General features: G+C 42.1%; 2 protein-coding genes across 6 annotated transcripts in view; one reads left to right on the forward strand and one right to left on the reverse strand.

Moving 5' to 3' along the window:
* Nucleotides 1-16,912, forward strand: part of HEXB (hexosaminidase subunit beta) — a 69,785-nt gene extending 52,873 nt beyond the window's left edge. For both annotated transcript variants that reach the window (XM_058169184.1, XM_058169183.1), the window contains exons 7-14: nucleotides 1,157-1,286; nucleotides 2,291-2,462; nucleotides 3,222-3,308; nucleotides 4,796-4,868; nucleotides 7,277-7,451; nucleotides 8,170-8,260; nucleotides 9,948-10,052; nucleotides 16,774-16,912. In XM_058169184.1, the coding sequence (XP_058025167.1) occupies nucleotides 1,157-1,286; nucleotides 2,291-2,462; nucleotides 3,222-3,308; nucleotides 4,796-4,868; nucleotides 7,277-7,451; nucleotides 8,170-8,260; nucleotides 9,948-10,052; nucleotides 16,774-16,831 (891 nt within the window). In that variant the 3' untranslated portion in view covers nucleotides 16,832-16,912. The remainder of the gene's footprint in view (nucleotides 1-1,156; nucleotides 1,287-2,290; nucleotides 2,463-3,221; nucleotides 3,309-4,795; nucleotides 4,869-7,276; nucleotides 7,452-8,169; nucleotides 8,261-9,947; nucleotides 10,053-16,773) is intronic.
* Nucleotides 3,347-23,772, reverse strand: part of GFM2 (GTP dependent ribosome recycling factor mitochondrial 2) — a 34,127-nt gene continuing 13,701 nt past the window's right edge. For 2 of the 4 annotated variants that reach the window (XM_058169171.1, XM_058169173.1), the window contains exons 15-20: nucleotides 23,538-23,614; nucleotides 22,583-22,721; nucleotides 22,281-22,466; nucleotides 21,813-21,928; nucleotides 21,214-21,396; nucleotides 16,403-17,336 (exon numbers count right to left, since the gene is read on the reverse strand). In XM_058169171.1, the coding sequence (XP_058025154.1) occupies nucleotides 17,208-17,336; nucleotides 21,214-21,396; nucleotides 21,813-21,928; nucleotides 22,281-22,466; nucleotides 22,583-22,721; nucleotides 23,538-23,614 (830 nt within the window). In that variant the 3' untranslated portion in view covers nucleotides 16,403-17,207. Of the gene's footprint in view, nucleotides 3,681-16,402; nucleotides 17,337-21,213; nucleotides 21,397-21,812; nucleotides 21,929-22,280; nucleotides 22,467-22,582; nucleotides 22,722-23,537; nucleotides 23,615-23,772 lie in introns of those variants that run through there. The other 2 variants (XM_058169172.1, XM_058169174.1) reach the window with 2 other exon arrangements.

The raw sequence follows: 23,772 nt of genomic DNA on the forward strand, positions 1-23,772 counted from the left end.
AAACAGTAAAAGAAATGATGATCTGCTGGGCAAAAAAGTTCGGGCATAATATAGAATTAGAAAAGTGAAACAAATTGTGGGATAGAAATTATAAATTAACAATGGCAGTAGCTTATAAAGAACATTTGTATAAAATGTTTCATAGATGGCATTTGGCACCAGTGAGATTGGCCAAAATGTTCCCAAATTTACCACCAAATTGTTGGAGATGTGGATACAAGCTAGGCACATACTACCATATGTGGTGGATGTGCCCCAAAATAAAAAAAAAATTGGCAAAAAATTAAAAATTGGCTAGAGGGAATTACCCAACTCTATTATTAGGAATAATTAACCCAAAAATAGATAAATCTTTGCAATACCTAATACTTCATATATTAACAGCAGCAAGGATCGCTGTCGCATATGGATGGAAACAAAACCATGTTCCAGGAGAGGAAATAATAATCTGAAAAATCTTACAGTGTGCAGAAATGGACAAGATGATGCTAGAAATTAAGGAAAGGGAAGAGTTGGAATACTACAAAGTGTGGAATAAATTATATGATTGGTTAGAAAAAAGAAATCAAAATAATAAATTGGAATGTTAACCTAATTAAGTTAAAATTAGGAAGTGTAAACCACTGAATTGTGTTAACCAGATAAGGACAGATTGGTAAATAGATACCAATGTAAATATAAGCATGTAGAGGATTGATTGAATAAGAACAGAGAATATATATTTATGTCGATAGGGCAAACTGTAAAATAATATATGATGTAATGTTATGTCTGTTATGTGTTTTTAATGTGTTTTTGTTTTTTGTTGTATTTTTCTTTATTTTGTTTTTAAAAGTTAAAAGTTTAATAAAAATTATTTTTTTTAAAAAAGAAAAATAATACATAGGGAAGCAAAATTAATTTCTCCTAGGATTTCAAAGAATATGATCTTGGATAGGTCACTTTTACTTAGTATTACTCAAAGTACTGATCATCAGTAAAAGATGCAAACGGTTTGTGCTTAATTTCATTCAAAAAAATAACTTGTATTTGGATTATATCCTAGTGCTTGATTGTAGTAATATGATGCTGCTCTTAGATTTAACCACTCTTCTCACTTGCTGACATTTTCCTGGAGTATTGAGAAAAAAATGCTACCTCTTGTTTATTTCCACAGGGTGCTTATACTCCCAACCATGTTTATACTCCCAAGGATGTCCATAATGTCATAGAATATGCTCGGTTACGAGGGATTAGAGTTATTCCAGAATTTGACACACCAGGACATACTCAGTCTTGGAGAAAAGGTAAAATGGGTATCATTCTGAAAGGTGAACTAAAAATACTATATGCTTACAATAGGAATCAAAAAGCAAAAAGGAAGATTGGTAGCTAAATACAAATACATATTTATTATTAAATATTATTTAAATTTAATTTACATTGTTACATATGCCTGACTACATATAATTCAGATCTGTTTAGATTTTAAATACCTTCTAATAAAGAGAGTAGGTAAGGTTTCAACTACTTTTATTTATTTTCTATTTGGGCAGCATACAAATTTAATAAATTGTGGTTGCACAGTCACCCAGATGTTTAGACTGGATTTGGGACTGCAGTATTAAGCTACTCAGGATAATTGACCTGTGATCCTGGCAGGCAGCCCAGTTCAACGCTTTCTGATCATTTCTGGAAACTCTTAGCGTGTAATGCTTCCCTGTCATTTTGAAGCAGGAACACATATAAACTGTGGCATGAGCCATTAAATAAGATTAACATAGTTTTAAAAATAAATATTCCTAATCATTCCCCCTTACCCAATAAGAACATTAAACAACCAGCCTTATTGGTATAAGGCTCTCTACTTGTATCCATGCCCTGATTTACTGTTGCCTTTGACCTGTCCTCCAAAAAGTATTACAACCATCCAGCCAACAAAAGATTGTTAATTCTAGAGGTTTAACAAGGTAATTTCTATGATACATGTTGCTGCCAATGTTGGCAATTATCATTAAGTGATTCAGAAAATGGAAATAAATTGAATTCAGGACAAAAGTACTCAATAAATAGCTAAATCATATGTGAATACAAAGCTTTTATGAATTTGGAATTATTTTCCAAATCTGACACTTAGCCAGTAATCGTATTCTACTTTAAAGGATTATGTTCTGGGCCATTACAAAGAAAAAAAGCATTTAAGTTCTTGGAAACGCTTTTAAAATGAATGTAAGAAATGCAAGTTTATGTAGAATAAAATAGCATACATTTTTGTTTTATTTTTGTCTTTGCTTTATATACTGAAAAAAAGATATCCTCACACCCTGCTACAGTGGAAAACATCCGAGTGGCTCTTATGGACCTATAAACCCCATTTTGAATGCAACTTATGATTTCATTATGAAATTATTTGAAGAAGTTGGCACTGTATTTCCCGATGACTATATCCACTTAGGAGGAGATGAAGTGGACTTCAGTTGTTGGTATGGTGTAACAAGAAAACTAAACAGATACTAGCATTATACAATTCTCCAGACTTGATTAAGAAGAGATATTGTAGAAAATCTAGTAGTATAAGTGCAGCATTTAACTGCATCTCATTAATGTAGCCCTGTCAGTATCCAGGATTACACAGGTACTGAAGGAAGACTTCCAGTGCAGCCATATGACTTAGAAACAGGCAGTAGCTTTAATGAGATGGATATACTTTCCTGAATACAGAATATTTCAAAGTATTTCTTCCTAATAGAATCCAAAATGTACAATTTTACATTACCAAAATATTTAAATGGATATAGAAAGTCTATACACCCAGTTAAAATGACAGGTTTTTAAGATGTAAAAAAATTGAGCCAAGATAAATCACTTCAGAATATTTCCCACATTTAATATAACAGAAGCTGTACAATTCAATTGAAAAACAAACTGAAATATTTGGGAGGGTAGAATAAAAAACTTACAATAACAGGGTTATTGTATTGTATAGCAGGGGTCTCCATCCTTGGCAACTTGAAGACCTGTGGACTTCAACTCTCAGAATTCCTCAGCCAGCAAAGCAAAGCAAAAAATAATGCTATGACACAAGTTAGAGAAGGCATTCTTTACATCAGCATTATTTTGTTTAGATCCCGACTCATATGTGATTAAAAAGAACATTAGAATGCAAAATCCACTCTATGCTATTGCTACTTTAGTACTATAAGAAATGTAATTTGTTGCTTTTGTTTTTCTTTCTTTCTTAGGAATTCCAATCCTGATGTAACTGAGTTCATGAAAAAGAAAGGATTTGGGTTTTGGTATTCTAAACTGCAATCCTATTATGTTGAAAAGTGAGTGTGTTTCTTTTTCAGAAAGATTACTTCATATACTTGGAGCTTCTTTTATTGATTGCTTTAATCCCCTAAATTGTATTTATACTGCTGCTAGGGAAACTTCCTAAAGGCTAGTGGTAGGCTAGTTTCTTCCAGCTGAGCTTTGCAGGGATTGGAATGAATGACATAACAATGTCACTGGAGTGGGTATAAGTAATATTTTGAGAGCTTGAAAGGGTACTTTTGCAACATAGCAAAAGAAAACAGGATGCTGCTGAAAACCAGTAGTTTACCTGCCTAATTTTAGCAGTATGATCTGGGATCCATGTTATTGGCTGTGGCCTGGAATTTTATTTTTTTTATTCTCCTTTTTGTTGTCCATTTTCTATCCTGGAAGAGATGGAGAATATGGGGTTAGAGTCTGCAGAAGACAAAGAAGATAGAGTAGAACATTTGGCTCAGTTCTATATCTAGTACAGGGGTCTCCAACCTTGGTCCCTTTAAGACTTGTGGACTTTTAATTCCCAGAATCACTCAGCCAGCAAAGCTGGCTGAGGAACTCTGGGAGTTGAAGTTCACAAGTCTTAAAGGGACCAAGGTTGGAGACCCCTGATCTAGTACATTTGAAGACAGAGGCAAGAGAAGAGAAACTAGTCTCAGGTTTTCAAGATTCTGTTCTTATATATAGCCTATTTCAACAAATTGAGTTCACATATTTCTTGGAGTATTTGCTTACTGGCCTGGTCTAACTTGAAGGACTGACAGATTGGAATAGTAACACAAATGGTTTGTTTTAAAAGATGAGGAAAACGTACTGTTTAGACCAGGTGTGTCAAACTCAAGGGATGTTTAGATCTGGCCTGCAGGGCCACCCTGGAAACAGTGCAGGACCCGCTCGTGGTGCCTCTGCCAGCAAAAATGGAGCTCAGGAGGGCTGCACATGGCCCTTTAACTCTATGAAAAGCAGCCAAGATTAGCTAGCTGTTGCCACAAGACCAAAAGATGACAGATTTCTTTAAATATATATATATTTCTTCTGTTCAATCATGTTTGATTCTCAGAGACTGCCTGGATAAATCCCTGCAGTTTAGCAAGGTTTTTCAGATGTGGTTGCCATTGCCTCCTTCCTAGGTCTGAGAGGAAGTAACTGTTCTTTTTTCTTTTTTTTGCATTTATATCCCGCCCTTCTCCGAAGACTCAGGGCGGCTTACACTATGTCAAGCAATAGTCTTCATCTATTTGTATATTATATACAAAGTCAACTTATTGCCCTAAAAATCTGGGTCCTCATTTTACCTACCTTATAAAGGATGGAAGGCTGAGTCAAGCTTGGGCCTGGTGGGGCTTGATCCTGCAGTAATTGCAAGCAGCTGCTGTTAATAACAGACTGTCTTACCAGTCTGAGCCACAGAGGCCCAAGATTACCTGGCTGAACTTGTATGTTTGACAGGGGAACATACAATTGAATGTGTGTCAACTACATGAGTGTTTTGTTTTGTACCTAGAATACTGGAAATAGTGACTTCTCTTAACAAGAAATCCATAATCTGGCAGGAAGTATTTGATGATGGAGCAAAGGTAATGTCTGAGAAATTATGTGAACTGTCCCATCATAATTTTGAGAGTAGTTCCCATCTGCAAAAATATACCAGAAAACATATGCAGAACTGAATATCCCTTTTATTCATTTATAAAATCAAGAAAGGTTTAACAAATGTAAAATGAGTAAGACCAGGGCAATTGCTGCTTCTGTCCAAAGCTGAGAAAAAAACAACCTTCAAAATATTATAATCCAGACTTTTCCAATCTCATACCCTCCAAATGCATTAGGACTACAATTCCTGAATTATTGAATAATCATTCTGGATATTATTGTGCATCAGGCATATCACGAGTTAAACATATACGTAAGCTTCAAAAGGAACTAAAATAGAAACCAGAGTGAACAGAATAGTTTCCAGCTACTTCTCAAGTCTTGACTGGGGAGGCTAGTCAGGATTTCAAAGGAGACAGAGAGTAGGTGAACAGAGCAAAGTGAGCCAAAAAAGAATTAGTTGAAGAATTTCTTTCTTTTTCTGTATTGTTGTTTCCCAACATCCTCTCTTGGTTGGCTCTCTCTATTCTCTGTTTCTTGTTGTTGCTTCTCTTCTAGTCTTGATGCTGCTAAAGTGTTAATAGTCTGGACAAGCAGGTTGCTTTGTAGTTAAAGAGGTCCAAACATTATTGATTTAGTCTAGGCACTTCATAATTTAAACAGAATTTAAATAGTTTAAACAGAATCACACTTAGTGTATGATAATTGTATGGTACAATTATACCAATTGTATGGTGCAACAAGACTTAATGCTCTTACCCTCCTGTTCAATATCTATATGAAATTGTTCAGTCATTTCATCCATTGGTTTGGGGCCTGATTTCAGTACCCAAATGTTATTCAATTGTACATCTTGACCCCAGGCTGCCCAAGTGATGCTGTCAGTGTCGTGATCCAATATCTGGATGCTCTTCAGGTCTGGACAGGGCAGAACAAAGTCAGGCTCAGTCCTGCCAAGACTCAGTGATTGTGGCTATTCTGACTGAATTTGGATTTTTTGATCAGACAGTACTATTCTAAGTGCAACTTGGGGGTCCTCCTGGACTCATAACTATTGCTCAGAGAACAGATGGCATTTGTGCCCAGGAGAGCCTTTGCACACAGATTCATATTGTGTACCTGTTGCACTCATTCCCAAAATGGAAGGTTATTCATATGCTTATTCATTATTGAACTATTGCAATGCACCTGATATGGAGTTGCCCTTGGAGCTGGTCCAAAATATAGCAGCATGGGCAGTAACGAGTGTACTTCAATATGTTCATGTGTCATCAATGCCCAGTAACCTACAGATTGCCAGTTTGCTTCCAATTGCAATTCAAGGTGCTGGTTGTCGCCTATAAAACACTATATGGCATGGGACTTCATTCTTTGGAGGTCCACTTGTGGTCCAAAAGTTTCTGTCCATCTAGGTCCCTTCTATTATTCAATATCTTCTAGTGTGCTTAAATATCAACTAAGCTGTGAAACATTTAAAACAGGGATACCCAATCTTGGCAACTTTAAAACTTGTGGACTTCAACTCCCAACTATGCTGCTGGGGAATTCTGGGAGTTGAAGTCCACAAATCTTAGAGCTGCCACGGTTGGAGAACCAATTTAAAAGACCAAAAATTGATGATAAGCTGGGAAAATATACCGAGGGGCAAACAGAGGGTTAGAAAAGTTTTTTAAAAGAAAGTCCCTTTTGGGAGGGAAAAAAATGTTTTTTTACAGAATGTTGACACTATTTACAGAATGTTGCCTTTGGTTTTCCCCCCTAGAACTTCGTTATCTTTGTAGCCCTTCCCCATTACTTCATAGTAATGGCCTTACTAGGTACCTAATTCAATGATGCTCCATAAACCAGTTTGTGCTTCAATGTGATATGTCCTAATTTCTGTTTAAACACATCCCTGGAAAATTTCTATCTGTCTCTCAACATCCTTTGTGTATGACAGGAATGTTTGAATGTTAGAAAATGATATGGAGCCAGTAGGATTAGTGTGATATGGGACATAAAGATAATCCTATCTTTGGCCGTTTTGATGTGATATTTTTCTGCATGTATTTAGAAAAGTTCAGAAAGACAAACCATCACAGTATAGTAGCTAGACTGAAAGATTTGGACTGGTAAAAATTATGTTGAGATCCCTCCTGCAAACTCATTGGGCAACTATGAGCTAGTCATTCTCTCAGTCCAACGTACTTCTCATAGATAAGAATACTGTAAAATAAAATTAAGGGGTAATTGTTATGGGTTCTGAGGAAAAGATGGGCTATAAATATAGTACGTTGTCCTGAATTTTTAGAATTGTTCAAATACCATGTCATGCTGGAATGAATCATATGCATGCTGTTCCCCCCACCCAAAAAACAAACAAACACCACCCTATAATTTTCTGTCTTTTCAGCTGCAGCAAGACACAATAGTTGAAGTGTGGAAGAAATTTTTGTATCAACTTGAACTAGCAAGAATAACAAAACAAGGGCATCAGGCAATCCTTGCTGCACCTTGGTACCTAGACCTCATCAGTTATGGCGAGGACTGGAAAAGCTACTACAGTGTTGAACCACTGAACTTTTTTGGTTTGTCAATAGTTTACATTTCCTTTTTTTCTGTGGGAGTTTGACATTTTTAATATCTTTGGATTCCAGTGCGTGAGTGGTATATTCCCATTTAAATAAACTAGTGCTCAAATTCATGTGTTTTCTTACACTAGATTACAGGAATGTTTCATTTTTGCTGGTTGTGTGAGGTTTTAATTTTTGTAGCCTAAGAAAAAACGGAGTTCAGGTAGCCCTTGACTTACAACCACAACTGAACCTCAAATTTCTGTCGCTAAGTGAAACAGTTATGTGAGTTTTGCCCCATTTTACAATCTTTCTTGCCAGTTAATTAAATCACTGCAGTTAAGTTAGTTGTTAAGTGAATCCGGCTTCCCCATTGCAAAGGTTGCAAAAGGGGATCACATGACCCCGGGACATGCAACTGTCATAAATATAACCAGTTGCCAAGCATTCAAATTTTGATCATGTTGAGCATGGAGATGCTGCAACGGTTGTGTGAAAAATGGTCATAAGTCACTTTTTTCAGTGATGTACTTTGAAGTCACTAAATTAACTGTTGTAAGTCGAGGACTACCTGTATATGAACCCATCACATTCCATGGTTTGTTTTAATCATCCTCTTCAATTTAAATAATTACCAACCCTTGTTTAATTTACATTAAGATTGCATTTTGAACACTCTTTTCAATGGCAAATAGGAAATGAACAAATGCTTTTTTTATCCCTTTAAACATAGGAAGCAAATCACAGAAGGAGCTGGTGCTTGGTGGAGAGGCTTGTCTTTGGGGAGAATATGTGGATGCAACTAATCTTACACCAAGACTCTGGTACACATCATCATTTACCTAGCTTGTTTTTCCTTTCATAAATTTAAGCATCTCATCTTTTGTGTTTCTGCTTTAAAATGGAAATTAAAAATGTGTGTATGTACTTTCCTTGCATCAGAGAATTGCAAATCTCTATTTTCCATTTGTTTTTTATTCCTCTTCCTTATGAATAGGTAGGCTCTCAACTTACAACCATTTGTTTTTCAACCGTTCAGTTACAGTGGTACTGAAAAAAATAATTTAAAGCTGTTTTCACACTTACTACTCTTATAGCATCCTCACAGACATGTTGCTTGGCAACCAACATATGATAGTCGCAGTATCCCTTTGTCATTCCAGGCCACGGGCAAATGGCAAATGCTGTTTGAGTTTGGAGCACTGAAAATGCAACCAACATTTCAGATGCTTATAAGACTTTCTCAACATCATTGTCGCACGTGCTAACCATTTTCAAGCTTCCAACAGGCAAAGTCAATAGGAGAAGCCAACTCACAGAACATAAACCTTACTTTTCCTGGTTTTGGAATGTATCTTAACTTCCAGACTTGGATCCTCATACTGCAAACAAAGAAGGTCATAACAACTGTCTTGCTTAGCAACATAAATTGCTTAGCAACATAAATCCTCTATAATTAGAGGATTACCTGTATTTGCCCTTACAGGAAGCACTAATGAGCTCAATATAAGAAACTGCTTTTACAGATAGGAGACATTACAAAATCAGAGGCAAATCTAACTTCTTTTATACAAAAAGGCACACAGTTATGGCCAGTTTATGGACTACATGCTGAATCTAGTATTCTCCAGCACCATCCAGAACAGGCATGTCAAACATATGGCCCGTGGGCCGGGTACAGCCTGTTGAGGCTACGCCCACCCTCACCCAATGAGTGAAAAAACAATCCCAATACATCACGATACGGCCTGTGATGTGACCAGGTTTGACACCCCTGATCCAGAACATTCAGTCAGCTTCATGGTACCATTCTATCACAGGGAACATTTAAATCCCATTTGATTTAAATGTAAGGTTTTGTGTTTGCTTACTCGTAACAAAATATATACAGAACAGTGGTGGGCTTCGAATTTTTTTACTACCGGTTCTGTGGTTGTGGCTTGGTGGGCTTGGCATGGCTTGGTGGGCGTGGCAGGGGAAGGATATTGTAAAATCTCCATTCCCTCCCCAATCCAGGGAAAAGTTATTGCAAAATCCCCATGTCTTCCCAATAAACTGGGACTTGGGAGGCAGAGAATAGATGGGGCGGGCCAGTCAGAATTTTACTACCAGTTCTCCGAACTACTCAAAATTTCCACTACCAGTTCTCCAGAACTGGTCAGAACCTGCTGAAACCCACCTGATACAGAATCTAAAACCAATGCCTATTTTCCTAATTTAAACCTGACTTGTATAAAAGAACTTAGATACAACTATATTCTGAAAGTGATATTGAACTTTCATTCAACTTTCACTGAACCCATAAGCCAGAGTGACATTTTTTTTATAATGCTGTACCTGAAATCTTGTAATTCAGTTTGGCTAAGCAAAAGGTACACATTCCATTTGGAGAGCAAGTGGGTAAAAGCTTTTAAATGCTGCAGGTACTGTCCTATTATTTTTAAACAATTACTAACCATTTGATTTTTTTAAAAAAAAATACTTAAAATTGCATTGGCCTTGTAATTCCAGGCCAAGGGCAAGTGCTGTTGGTGAGAGACTTTGGAGCAGTGAAAATGTAACCGATATTTCAGATGCTTCTAAAAGGCTTACTCAACATCGTTGTCGCATGCTTAGGTAAGATAACAGATATTCTAAGATTTTATAGTTGAACAAAGAAGTAGAGTGCTGTCAAAGTTCCTTATAAATTTCTTCTATCTCTTCTGTTACTAAATGAGTATATTGTAGCACAATCTCTCTTCTTCATGGAGCAAAAAGATAAGACTTTAGCAAGTAGCTTAAAATAGGGATGTGGTGGCTCAGGGGCTAAGACGCTGAGCTTGTAGATCGAAAGGTTGGGCAGTTCAGCGGTTCGAATCCCTACTGCTGCATAACGGGGTGAGCTTCTGTTACTTGTCCCAGCTTCTGCCAACCTAGCAGTTCGAAAGCATGTAAAAAAAGCAAGTAGAAAAATAGGGACCACCTTTGGTGGGAAGGCAACAGCATTCCGTGCGCCTTTGGCATTTAGTCGTGCTGGCCACATGACCACGGAGACATCTTCAGACAGCATTGGCTCTTTGGCTTTGAAACGGAGATGAGCACCGCCTTCTAGAGTGGGAAACAACTAGCACATATGTATGAGGGGAACCTTTACCTTTACCTTTTAGGTAGCTTAAAGGCTCTATACAGCTCCACAAGATTTGCAAGGATAGGGAAATATATAAATGCACATGAAGTACATTTAATTATGTTACATTATGTTAAATTTAATTCAGCCAAATTCAAGGTTTGCTATTGCCCCACACACATGCCTTTGGCTTAAATATCTTTTAAACGCCATGTTCAAATGGATGGGTGTAACTTGATATATACATTTTCCTTAGAAAACAATCTGTGGAGCTTTAAATGCATATTTTCATTCTTTGCATTAGTCAGATTTGTGGAACTACAAGAGTATAATTTGGTGCAGATAAACTTCAGAACTTCATAACAGACACTTATGTAAAATGCACGTTTTTATATTTTACAGCTATATTTTATATTTTGTATTAATTGAGGTATGTGTTGTGACCCAGGTTCCTGGACCCAGACTCCTGGACTCGGATGATTCAGAAAATGAGGGAGAAGACCTGGCAAGCCCTGCTTCTCTTGAGCCCTCTCCCTCCCTGGCACCCACTCAAAGGGAGGGGCCGGCAAGGCCTGATTCTCCCGGGCCTTCTTCTGATTTGGCAACGCCCCAAGAACAGTTTTGGAGGGACGCAAGATTACGAAGGCTTGATCGGCGTGCGCAGCAGCGGAAGAGTTGGGACAAAGCCAAGTCATAATTGTCATGCAGTGACATCTGCAGAGACTATAAATAGGAGGCGGGACTTCCTGGTTTTTTGTCTTGGACAAAGCAATGAATTTGGCGCGAGCTAATTCATGGAGGGAAGAATATATTCGTGAGTAATTCTGGCCTTATCTATAATTTCCTCGTTATCTCCAGAAACTTGGCAGGCCCGTGGGTAGACGTGGCCAGGACATGTATCTATGTAAATAAAAGGAAAAAAAAAGGAAGGCCTCTGACGGACTCTTTGCTGGGAGTATTGGGGGAAGGGAAACAGAACATTTTGTCCAAGACCTGACTAAAACATCTTCCACCAAAGATGGATCAGCAGCAGGTACAGCAGCAGTTAGAGCAGCTACAGCGGCTAATCAACAGCTCCAGCAGCAAGTGGCTCACTTGGCAGGCCAACTTGCTGCCAGGAATGTGCCTGCAGCCCCCCATCCTCCCACCTCCTCCTCGCCGCAGTGCCCGTTAACCGTGCCGGATAAGTTTTCTGGGCAGCCTGAGATGTTCCCGACCTTCTTGGGACAGTGCCAGCTCTACATGGCTATGAGGCCAGAGGATTTCCCAGACGACCGGGCTAAGGTGGCCTTCGTGATTAACCTTCTTTCCGGCTCGGCTGCTCGATGGGCCACGCCTCTTGCTCCAGGACAGCCCCTGCTGGCGGACCAACAGCGTTTTGGCAGCACCTCGCACCATGTATGAGGACCCGTTCGAATGCTGACGGCAACCAGGCGCCTTAAGGAACTCCGTCAAGGGAAACGCCCCTGCAGGAGTACATCGCGAATTTCGTCTTTTGTGCCAGGACTCTGACTGGAATGATGCAGCGCTGGTGGACGTTCAGGAGGGACTCTCAGAGGAATTGCAAGACGAGCTGGCCGCGTGGAGGCGCCGCGGACCCTCGACAACTTGGTGCCCTTTGTCTCCGCCTCGATGCCCGTCTGCAACGGCGACCGTCCCGTCGCACCCCGGGACCCTCCGTCGACATCTGCACCCCACTTCCTGCACCACCAGCACCCAGGGTCGCCCCACGTTTTGTAACCGCTGCGGAAGAGCCCATGGAGTTGGGAGCGGCCAGACCTCGCCTAACAGCCCAGGAGCGGAACCGAGGCGCCAAGGGGATTGTGCCTGTACTGTGGGAGCCCGGCCGCCGCCGCTTCTTGCCCCAGAAAGCGGCGGGCACGACGCCGTCCCCGAATCACAGCGTGACCAATCGAAGCGGAGCAGGCCCGACCTCGGGAAACCCTAGGTCGGGCACGCATTAAGCCCCACTGGACGCTATGGAAGTAGACTCTGGGCCCCTCGGCATCTGATTCTGGACACACGGATATGGTTGGGGAACCAGTCGGACGGGCTCCAGGCGCATGCGCTGGTGGACTCAGGGCCACAACAAACTTTATGGACCAGGCCTTTGTGACCCAGTTTGCGGTCCCGTGGTTCCGTGGACCCTCCGATGCGGGTAGAGACAATTGATGGGCGAGAACTGGTGTCCGCCCCATTAAATTCGCCACCCAGCCTTTGCGCCTGGCTATTGGGGACCATGAGGAGGCGATCCAGTTTTATGTCACGGCGGACCTTCATTTTCCCTTGGTCCTTGGGTTGGCCTGGCTTCGGACCCACGATCCTCAGGTGGCCTGGTCGCAGAACGCCATCTCTTTCCCGAGTCTGCAGTGCGTCGATCACATCCGCCACACCTGTGCCGGCCAGAACGTCCCCACCGCTGCCATCACCTTGCCTCCTGAGCTGACGGACTTCGCCGACGTGTTCAGCGAGAAGGAGGCGGACCGACTACCCCCGCATCGGCCCTCGATTGCCCGTGGACCTTCTGCCCAACGCACCACTGCCTGTGGGACGCCTGTATTCCATGTCGGAGCCCGAGTTGGCCGCCTCAGGGACTTCCTGGACAAAAACCTGGCCCGAGGGTTCATCCGCCTTCAAAGTCCCTCTCTCGGCCCCGGTCCTCTTTGTGAAGAAGAAGACAGGGACTTGCGCCTATGCTGTGATTACCGCCGGCTAAACGCCATTACGGTGCGGAATCGCTACCCCTGCCGCTCATCCCGGAGCTACTGGAAAGGTTGCGGAGGCCACGATCTTCACCAAGCTCGATCTCCGGGGGGCCTACAACCTGGTGCGGATACGAGAAGGAGACGAATGGAAGACGGCATTCGGCACCCGATACGGACACTACGAATACACTGTCATGCCATTTGGGTTGACCAATGCTCCCGCCGTTTTTCAGCACTTCATGAACGACGTGTTCCGAGACATGTTGGATCGGTTCGTGGTTATCTACCTCGACGACATCCTGATTTACTCCCGGTCCAGGAAAGCCACCTTCGACACGTCAGTCTGGTTCTGCAACGCTATGGAGCAACAACTCAATGCGAAGCTGGAGAAATCGTCTTCTTCCGGACTTCCATAGAATTCCTCGGCATATCATCTCGCCCGAGGGCATAGCCATGGACCCATGTAAAGTAGAAGCTTTGTGTAGCTGGGAAGCCCTCGTCGGGTGAAGGATGTTCAGCGCCTACTGGGCTTCGCCAACTACTACCGGACCTTCATCCCGGCTTCGCCACACTGACAGCTCCACTTACCCAGCTCCTCAGGAAGAAGGTTGCATTCGGTGGGGTCCCCCACAGCAAGAAGCATTCACAGCCCTCAAGAAAGCCTTCGTCACGGAACCCGTCCTGAGGCATCCCGACCCGCTCCGGCCTTTTGTGGTGGAAACGGACGCTTCCAATGTGGCTCTGGGAGCGGTGCTGCTACAGGCTCCGACGAATGGTGGCACACTTTTTCCTGCGCTACTACTCCCGGAAACTCAACCTTCCGAGCGCAACTACACTATCTGGGAAAAGAGTTGCTGGCTATCAAGGCTGCATTCGAGGCTTGGCGACACCATCTGGAGGGGCCCGACATCAGGTGGAGGTCGAGCGGACCATCGGAATCTCGAGCACCTCACCACAGCTCGGAAGTTGAACCAGCGGCAGATCCGGTGGTCGTTGTTTTTTGCCCGGTTCAACTTCCGCGTGACCTACATTCCCAGCGGTCACAACCGGAGGGCGGATGCCCTGTCCCAAGCCAGAGTACCTCTGCGCCAAGGACCCCTTCCTCCACGGACAGTGCTGCCGGCAGAAGCCTTGGCCGCAGCACGGGAGCCAGTGGACTTGCGGGCCCAGGTGCGAGGCGCAGCGCCAGGACGCCTGGTCGCAGCAAAGGAGAGCGGAGGTGGGCCCCACGTCTCCTTGGACCTTGGAGGAGGACTTACTCAAGTTTGGGCGATTATATGTGCCCACAGGACCACTCCGAGCCCTCGTCATGACCCAGTGCCACGACAACCCTGCAGCAGGACATTTTGGGTTCTTCAAGACCCTCCACCTGGTGACACGGACCTTTTGGTGGCCCAGTGCGGCATGATATACATGCCTACGTGACATCCTGCGTACCGTGCCGGCAAGCCAAGACCGCCACGGGGCCCTCCCGGCTCCTCCAGCCCTTGCCGACACCCGACAGACCCTGGGGCGATCTCTATGGATTTCCTGACAGACCTGCCGCCGTCCTCTGGGTTCACCACGGTGCTGGTGGTGGTGGACATGCTCACCAAGATGGCACACTTCATCCCATGCCGCGGACTGCCCACAGCCGCAAAACGCCCGCCTCTTTCTGCAGCACATCTTCCGCCTCCATGGTCTACCGGACAGGGTGGTTTCGGACCGCTGGAGTTCAGTTCACAGCCCGCTTCTGGAAGAGCCTGATGGCCGCGTTGGAGGTGCAGGTATGTCTGTCGTCATCGCACCATCCGGAGACCGACGGGGGTACAGAGAAGGTCATCGGTATACTGGAACAGTATCTCCGTTGCTTCATCAACCAGCAACAGGACAACTGGGCCGACTACCTGTCCCTGGCGGAGTTTGCTTTTAACAACTCTCAGCACACCTCTACTCAGATGACCCGTTCTTTGCCAATGTGGGGTACCATCCGCGGCTCTTCCTCTGGCACCACCGGACCCTCCTGTTCCCGAAACGCAGACCTTCCTGACGGAATTGCATGCGGTCCAACAGTTGGTACGCCAGCAGCTGAATCGGGCAAAGGAGGACTACAAACGGTCCGCCGACCGCTCCCGACGGGCAACGCCCCCGCTGGCAGTTGGAGACCGGTGTGGCTCTCCACCAAACACCTCCCGTCCGACCGCCCGGTAAAGAAGTTGGACCACCGATTCATCGGCCCGTTCCCTGTCGAGGCAGTCATCAACCCGGTAGCCTACCGACTGACCCTGCCACGATCCATGCGGATCCACCCGTTTTCACGGTCCCTTCTGGTTCCTGAGGCCACACCGAGTCCCCTTCGGTGCCCAACAGCACCGTCACTGTCGCTGAGGACGGATCGGAGGAATACGAAGTCCACAGCGTACGAGACTCTCGCTGGCTAAAGGGTCGTTTCCAATATTTGATCGCGTGGAAGGGATACGGGACTGATTTCTCCTGGGTAGATGCCTCCGACGTTCATGCCCCTGACCTGGTGCAGGCCTTCCATGAGCAGAACCCAGCCCGACCGCATCCCGATCGTCAGCCCCGGGGGAAGGGCCCTGCGGTGAGGGATAGTGTTGTGACCCAGGTTCCTGGACCCAGACTCCTGGACTCGGATGATTCAGAAAATGAGGGAGAAGACCTGGCAAGCCCTGCTTCTCTTGAGCCCTCTCCCTCCCTGGCACCCACTCAAAGGGAGGGGCCGGCAAGGCCTGATTCTCCCGGGCCTTCTTCTGATTTGGCAACGCCCCAAGAACAGTTTTGGAGGGACGCAAGATTACGAAGGCTTGATCGACGTGCGCAGCAGCGGAAGAGTTGGGACAAAGCCAAGTCATAATTGTCATGCAGTGACATCTGCAGAGACTATAAATAGGAGGCGGGACTTCCTGGTTTTTTGTCTCGGACAAAACAATGAATTTGGCGCAAGCTAATTCATGGAGGGAAGAATATATTCGTGAGTAATTCTGGCCTTATCTATAATTTCCTCGTTATCTCCAGAAACTTGGCAGGCCCGTGGGTAGACGTGGCCAGGACATGTATCTATGTAAATAAAAGGAAAAAAAAAGGAAGGCCTCTGACGGACTCTTTGCTGGGAGTATTGGGGGAAGGGAAACAGAACAGTATGCAAAAACTGAATTTATATTTTTCTGACCTTGTATTTTTCTTAATGCTGGAAAAATTATTTTATTTAAAACCTGAAAAAATTGTCCAATATTTTTAATTTAACTATGACCAGCTCAGAAGTGTTTGTTATAAAACAATGCAAGCACACATATGGACTTTTTAACTTTTCCTTCCTCAGCTATTTGCCTTTTTTAAAAACAAAAATAGCATTATACCCTGCCATGAAATTGAAGTTATGTAAATGATAAGTAGGGATTTTTTTAAAACAGATTTTAATCTTGGAACCATCTCTAATTGTTTTCTTAGCTCTTTAAATTGTACAATATAAAACTCCTTTTACAGCACTCATTGGCCACAGATTAATCCTGTTTTCTCTTCTCCACAGCCGTGGAATTGCAGCACAGCCTTTGTTTGTTGGATACTGCAACCATGACTTCCTCTGATCTAGGAATTGTAGCAAAAGTGCCTATTGTTCATTTTAATGTGAGACTTATGTATCAGTGTGAATCATATAGGAAAAGAGATATGTACAACAGCAGAATTCTACAAAACCTATTATATAACCAGAAATATACAAGTGCATATTTTGTATATAACAATATAACGATTTGAGAAAAGGCAGCTGTAGTTCTTCAGTTGAATAACTGATAACAGTCACAAAACGTCAATTTTTCTGAAGATGAATTATAATTTATATCTTATAGTTTCTATTGACATATAAACAGGCTGCAGCAGCAATATATACTTTTGATCATTGTAATTGCAACATAAACTGCTTCCTAAGAAAGGATTAAAAGAAGTCCGTAGTCCTCCATGACATCATACCAAGCCGGTCCTCTTATTAAGCAAAGCATTTTGCTCATAAAGGCTCATTGGATGGTAGTTTGCCAATTCCAGCGTAAATGTAGCAGTCCCAGATGTCAAAGAACGTAAAACTGTTGAGTAGCCCTGGGGGGGAAAATGTGTGTCACAAAAGATGATAAGATGAAGTTATTTCAAAGGCAGAAAAATAAATTTTACATACAATTGAAATACTTTTTTTATTGCTAGAAGAGCTGTAATTCAATAACACAATATGGTGTATTTTCTCTGCAATTTCGAATTTAAATTTGTTTAATTGTGAGGCTGCAAAATTGTTCATCAAATGCTTGTGCAAGTTAAATTGATATGAAATGGGGCTGCTTTATATACTAAGGGAATGTGATTTAACTATATTTTCCTGGAGGTTTTTTATCATACTCAATATTGTTAGCCAAGTAGAGAAAAGGCACACTGACTGAACTATCTGATACGATAGAAGATGGGCCAGACAGTATAAGGCTCTAGCATAGGAGTCTCCAACCTTGGCAACTTTAAGCCTGGAGGACTTAAAGGAGGAGGAGTTGAAGTCCTCCAGGCTTAAAGTTGCCAAGGTTGGAGACCCCTGTTCTAGCACAAGGGTGTCAAACTAGTGGCGTCACGTTGCCATCACAGTATCACGGTATTTTTTCCCTTCACAGAGCTGGGATGGGCATGGCCTGAGCATGACGCATCCTGCCCACGGGCCACCAGTTTGACACCCCTGCTCTAGCATGTGAGCTATACAACCCAAGGAGGATGCCTGCCTAGATGAATTTAATCTGAAACAAACTCTTCTAGGTAAAGTTCTTCCATTAAAAAAAAAAACCCTGCTGACATTTATCTTTCCACTCAAGAATCACTATAAAGTAGAACTGCTCTTTTTAAGATGAAATTTTATGGTAGAAAAGCTTCCACTGCTTCCTCAAAATGTTCAGATAACACAGTGGTAGTCAACCTGGTCCCTACCACCCACTAGTGGGCATTCCAGCTTTCATGGTGGGCGGTAGGGGTTTTGTCCAATACTGAAGCATTCCTTTTTTTTAATTTAATTGACTTTTTAAAAAATTTTCATAGCATTATTTAAAAACATTTTCATTAGGTTTTCATAAAATTCCCCATGACAATTTGAATTTCTGAAAATATAGTATTTGTATTGCCTGTGCATAAGTTTAGTTAAATGAAACTAAATGGCGCTATAGTGCGACCGCAAACAAAAGAGCCTGGTCCCAGAATAGCTCACGCATCTCCCTGCACACCACCCAGCTGTAACAGACAAGCAGAGCTGATAACCGGTGCCCCCCCACCTCGCCAAACCCAATCCATGATGCATGAGAGGCATGCGCAGATGACGATACACTTTATAAATCACCATTACTGTGGAACTGGTGGGCGGTTAGAAAATTTTATTACTAACAGAGATACAAAAGTGGGCGATAGGTATAACAAGGTTGACTACCCCTGAGATAAGAAATACATGGAATAAGCTTGAAGTTTCATTTCTATAAAGGAGTTAAGGAAAAAGCTTGCTTTGAAGCTGAAATGCCCTGACCTATGGTGGTTTCTTCTGACTTAAAGGACGATGCTCAAAACAGTGAAGTTCTTTTTTGAGGCTGGAGCAAATGAAAGTGCTTTGTTCTGACTCTGAGACCTAGCAATTACTATTTTAAAGTAAAAAGTAAAGCTTATTTATTTACTTTACATTTTACATTTATTTATTGATTAGCCCTTTGGCCATATTAAAGTGCAGAGTTCCAGAAACAAATTATTACTAAAATGTGATAAGAAGCAATTTAAAATGGAATTGGATAAAATATAATTTAAAATGAAATTGGAATAAAGGACAGTCTAAATGAAATTGGAATAAAATAGAATAATTTAAGATATAGATAAAATACGATAAAATTATACTTCTGTGTCACCCTTACAATCTACCCCAATCAATCCCACATATGCAGATCTCAACCGAACCATTATTTACTTGGTAAATTTATATATCAGAATGCATGACCACCCCATGCCTCACCAATTGCGCTATGGTGAAATGGAAACGGGAAAGAGATCTTGAGGTCATCTACACAAGCACTACAAAGATGCTGCGAAGGGCATACCACTGTGCCTATGCCACTGTGACATTCAGCCAAGGAAACCAGAAGCTGTGGCTGCTGCTAGAATCTGCTGCCAAGCCCTGTGCTCCAAAGCCTACACCAGCTTTGAAGAGGGGCACTGCCAAAAACAGTGAATGGCATCACAGATCAATACTGACAGATATTGTAAGAATAAACTCCCAACTGTGCTAGGCTCTGCACTTCTGGACTGGGTCTGCAGAGTCCCATCCATGTTCACAGATGAACGGCACAACAGCATGTGGTCTTCGAACCCAAAATGCTAATTATATAGCTGCTCGTTGCATGTAGTGACTCTGAGCAGCAAAGTTAAAAACATAAAAGAATCCATCAAAATAACCAAAAACAACAATAAAGATCATGAAAAACATTAAAAACACATGGGAAAATGGGATTGGGAAAGGGAGTCCCTCAAATAATCTGGCCCCATGGTGTATAGGACTTTATGAGTCATTATTAGCACTTTGAACTGAACCCAGAAGCAAACTGGTAACTCACGGAGCAGAGGTGTAATATATCCTAAAAAGGTAAAGGTTCCCCTCGCACATATGTGCTAGTCGTTTCCAACTCTAGGGGGTGGTGCTCATCTCCGTTTCAAAGCTGAACAGCCAGCGCTGTCCGAAAATGTCTCTATGATCATGTGGCCGGCATGACTAAACGCCAAAGGCACAAGGAACGCTGTTACCTTCCCACCAAAGGTGGTCCCTATTTTTCTACTTGCATTTTTTACATGCTTTCGAACTGCTAGGCTGGCAGAAGCTGGGACAAGTAACGGGAGTTCATCCCTGGACAGCACTAGGGATTCGAACCGCTGAACTGCCAACCTTTTGATCGACAAGCTCAGCGTCTTAGCCACTAGGCCACCGCATCCCTGCAATATATCCTAATCTAGTGCAAATAACTCCCTACACCATCACATTTTACATCAGCTGAAGTTTCTGGATGCTCTTCAAGAGCAGTCCCAGACACGTGTTACAGTAATTCATGCAGGAGGGTATGAGTAATTGAGCATAGGGCCTTCTGGTCTAGGAATGGATACAACTGGCACACAACCCACAATTGTGCTAAGGCCCGTGACCACCACCTGTTCATCGAACAGCGGTCATGAGTCTAGAAAGACCTCCAGACTGCAGACCAGGTCTGTCTGGGTTTAGTGCCAGCCCATCCAGAACTAAAGGTAGTAAATTCACAGATCCAGTAGCCACCAACCCAAACTCCAACCCAAAATCTTGCCATGGTTAAGCTGAAGCCTCTTGCCTCCCATCCAAATACTACAGCCTCCAGGCACCAACATACATTGCCATCTGTACAGGTAATCCTCGACTTACAACAGTTCATTTAGTGACAGTTCAAAGTTACATCATCACTGAAACAAGTGACTTATGACCATTTTTCACACTCGGTTGCAGCATTCCCCAATGGTCACATGATTTACATTCAGATGCTTGACAACTGACTCACTTTTATGATGGCTGCAGTGTCCCTGAGTCATGTGATCGCCTTTTGCGACCTTCTGACAAGCAAAATCAATGGGGAAAACCAGATGCAGTGTTATCTTCCCCCTTATTCCCTGTCCCCTATTTTATGGCGGCAGCAGCAGCAGGCTGGCTGACACCAGATTCACTTAACAACCCTGTTATTAATTGAACAACTGCAGTGATTCACTTAACAAGTGTGGCAAGAAAAGTCATAAAATGGGACAAAACTCACTAAACGGATTTCTCACTTAACAATATAAAATTTGGGCTTAACTGGGGCTGTAGGTTGAGGACTATCTGTACTCAATTTTTCAGATTTGTTGTAAAATATTCCACAGTATCCAGAACATGCAACTTCAGTTTCCTGCCAATTACAGCACATACCATCATTTCTGCTAGGGGGACAGCTGCAATCACAACCTGGTTATCTAGGCGACCTTGAATGTCATTTATGTCGCCTCTCCTCTGTGCAAGATCAGCAAGTACTACACCAACATAGTTTCCAGGCACGGTCACTTCCAAGTTCATGACAGGCTCCAGGAGTTGTTTATCCGCATTCTTCAAAGCCTAAGAAACAAAATTACAAGACAAATCTTCCATCCAAACATCAATCTGCTTAATACAGTATTAATTTGCATCAGAAGATCAGGCTGAAATGAAGGCTATACTTATTCTGTATGAATCCAAAAATCCGAAAATTTCATATAAACAAATTATGAACAATAACAGAAATAAAAAACATGATTAATGAAATGGCGTTTTCCAAAAAGTAAGTGTTCCCAGTGCACTTTACAAAACATTTTAATTTAAAATAGCAACTTCAAACAGAAAATATGCGTCTTCATCATGATCCCGGTCTCATCATTTCTGAATGTAGGAAAATAAGTATCGTAAGCAACTTTGTTATGATGCTAATTCAAAGAGAATTACAGAAGGTCAAAAAATTTACTACTTGGCCTGGATAAGATTATTTTGATTCGTACCTTTTGCAGGCAACGAGAAGCGCATGCAGAAACCATAGTTAATGATGTATCAGCATTTGTAGCTACTGCCCGGACAGTGACTGCCACATCTTGAACTGGATATCCCATAAGTGGTCCTAGAAGTATCAGTAACACATTAGAATTTTACATTGAACCAATTGCAGATTGCACCATGCAGATGATAATTCAACCTGTTCAGATGGCATCATCCTGTTTCTTTTCAACTGTATTTTGCAGATTACAGACTAAACATCTCAAAGCCTGTCACTTTACTAATAAAAATAAAGAGAGAAAAGCTGCAACTATTCTCTCTAGCAGTTTCATTCATTTGCATCTTCAGTTAAAAAAGGGAAAGGAGGACAAATGCTAATTTCTGCCTGACAGCCTTACTCTTAACAACAAAGTCTCTATTTCTTCAAACAATTCCAATATAATACGTTCAAAACATTTGCTGAAATAACTCTTTACCTTGAAGGTATGAGGTTGAAATTCCATTTTCTATAGCTTCACGAAGGTCAGGGTGAAGTAAGTCATTGATACTTTCAGCATACTCAATGACTGGTGCTGTTGCTGGCATTTCTCCCTCCCATGGCTTAATACCCAACTCAATTGTCACTTGATGTCGCTTTTCTCCTATTGTTCTGTCCAGTGTATCTGTAACGAAAGCAACTAACATATCAAACATGAAGTTCAAGTCATCAAATTAGCATAGTATTAACTAGCCACCAGTTTTAAGTCCTTCGTTTGCAAGTCTATGACATTTAATGTACCTGCAGCTTCAACAGAGTTTTGGATTGTTTCTCGATAAGCAACTTGAAGAGGTCCAAGGTAAGTCTCCAGTTTGTATTCGCGTTTGATTCGGTCATGAATTATGTCAATGTGTAGTTCCCCCATGCCACAAAGAATTGTCTAGCAAAAATATTCATAAAAGTAGTATCACCAAAGCATGGAACATACTGTTCATTTTTCAAAGTGGCTTTAAAGCCAGGCAGATGTGAGAGGAGTGTAATACAGACAACAACATGCATCTGTTAAGTGATTTTGAAACTAAACAGTCTCTATCCATTTTTAAGAGATTTCCTACTTCATAGCAGATTTTCTGGGAATAATTACAGCTGCAATGGGAAAATAAGTTGGGAACTTCTTCCAATCCAGTTGCATAAGCCAATATGGATACCAGTATAAACACGAACAATGAATTATAAATGTTAGAATTTATAGGCAAACTCTGCAGCTAGAGATGAAACTTTTGCTCTTTCCAAAGTCTGTAGGAAATGCAAATGTTACATGGCGATGTCACCAGGAGCACTAGGTCCTATTTTGGGATGGTGGTGAGTGGGATATAAAATAGATACAGAAAAACAGCAGAAAAGAATAACATTGGTTCCTGGGCAAGCCCGACTAATTGTATATAATTGTACATTGGATGAATTATTTGATATGATTGTAAAAATAAAACTTTTTTATAAAAAAAAAAAGAATAACATTGGTTAATTCATTCATTCATATTTCCACATTGCCCAACTCACTTAAATGATTCTGGGCAGTTTATAATAAAAAGAGATGCTTTGTATTTCAGCAAAAGTTATTCTGCTGATTTCAGCAGTCTCATCTGAAAGGTAGTACCACCATAAAAAAGGAGAGGGGGGGTCTACATGGGACTCATCCTTCACTGCCTTAGAGCACAGCAGTAAGTTTAATAATAATAAGCATTGTAAACCTTACCTGCCCCGTATTGGCATCAATCTTAACTTTCAGACTTGGATCCTCACGCTGCAGACAAATCAATGCTTGATCTAGATCTGGAGCAAATAAATGATTAAAATAGGTACAGAGAATACAACTGTGGTCCTCTTCTTATTCTGTACTAGTTTCCCAGGGTCTCACAAGAATCACTGGTGAGGAATCCTGGAATGCAGTTCTACAGTACTGTAGTGAAACTGACTCTTGTACCCTCTGG

Source organism: Ahaetulla prasina, chromosome 2, assembly GCF_028640845.1.
Source record: "Ahaetulla prasina isolate Xishuangbanna chromosome 2, ASM2864084v1, whole genome shotgun sequence".
Taxonomy (NCBI): Eukaryota; Metazoa; Chordata; class Lepidosauria; order Squamata; family Colubridae; genus Ahaetulla; species Ahaetulla prasina.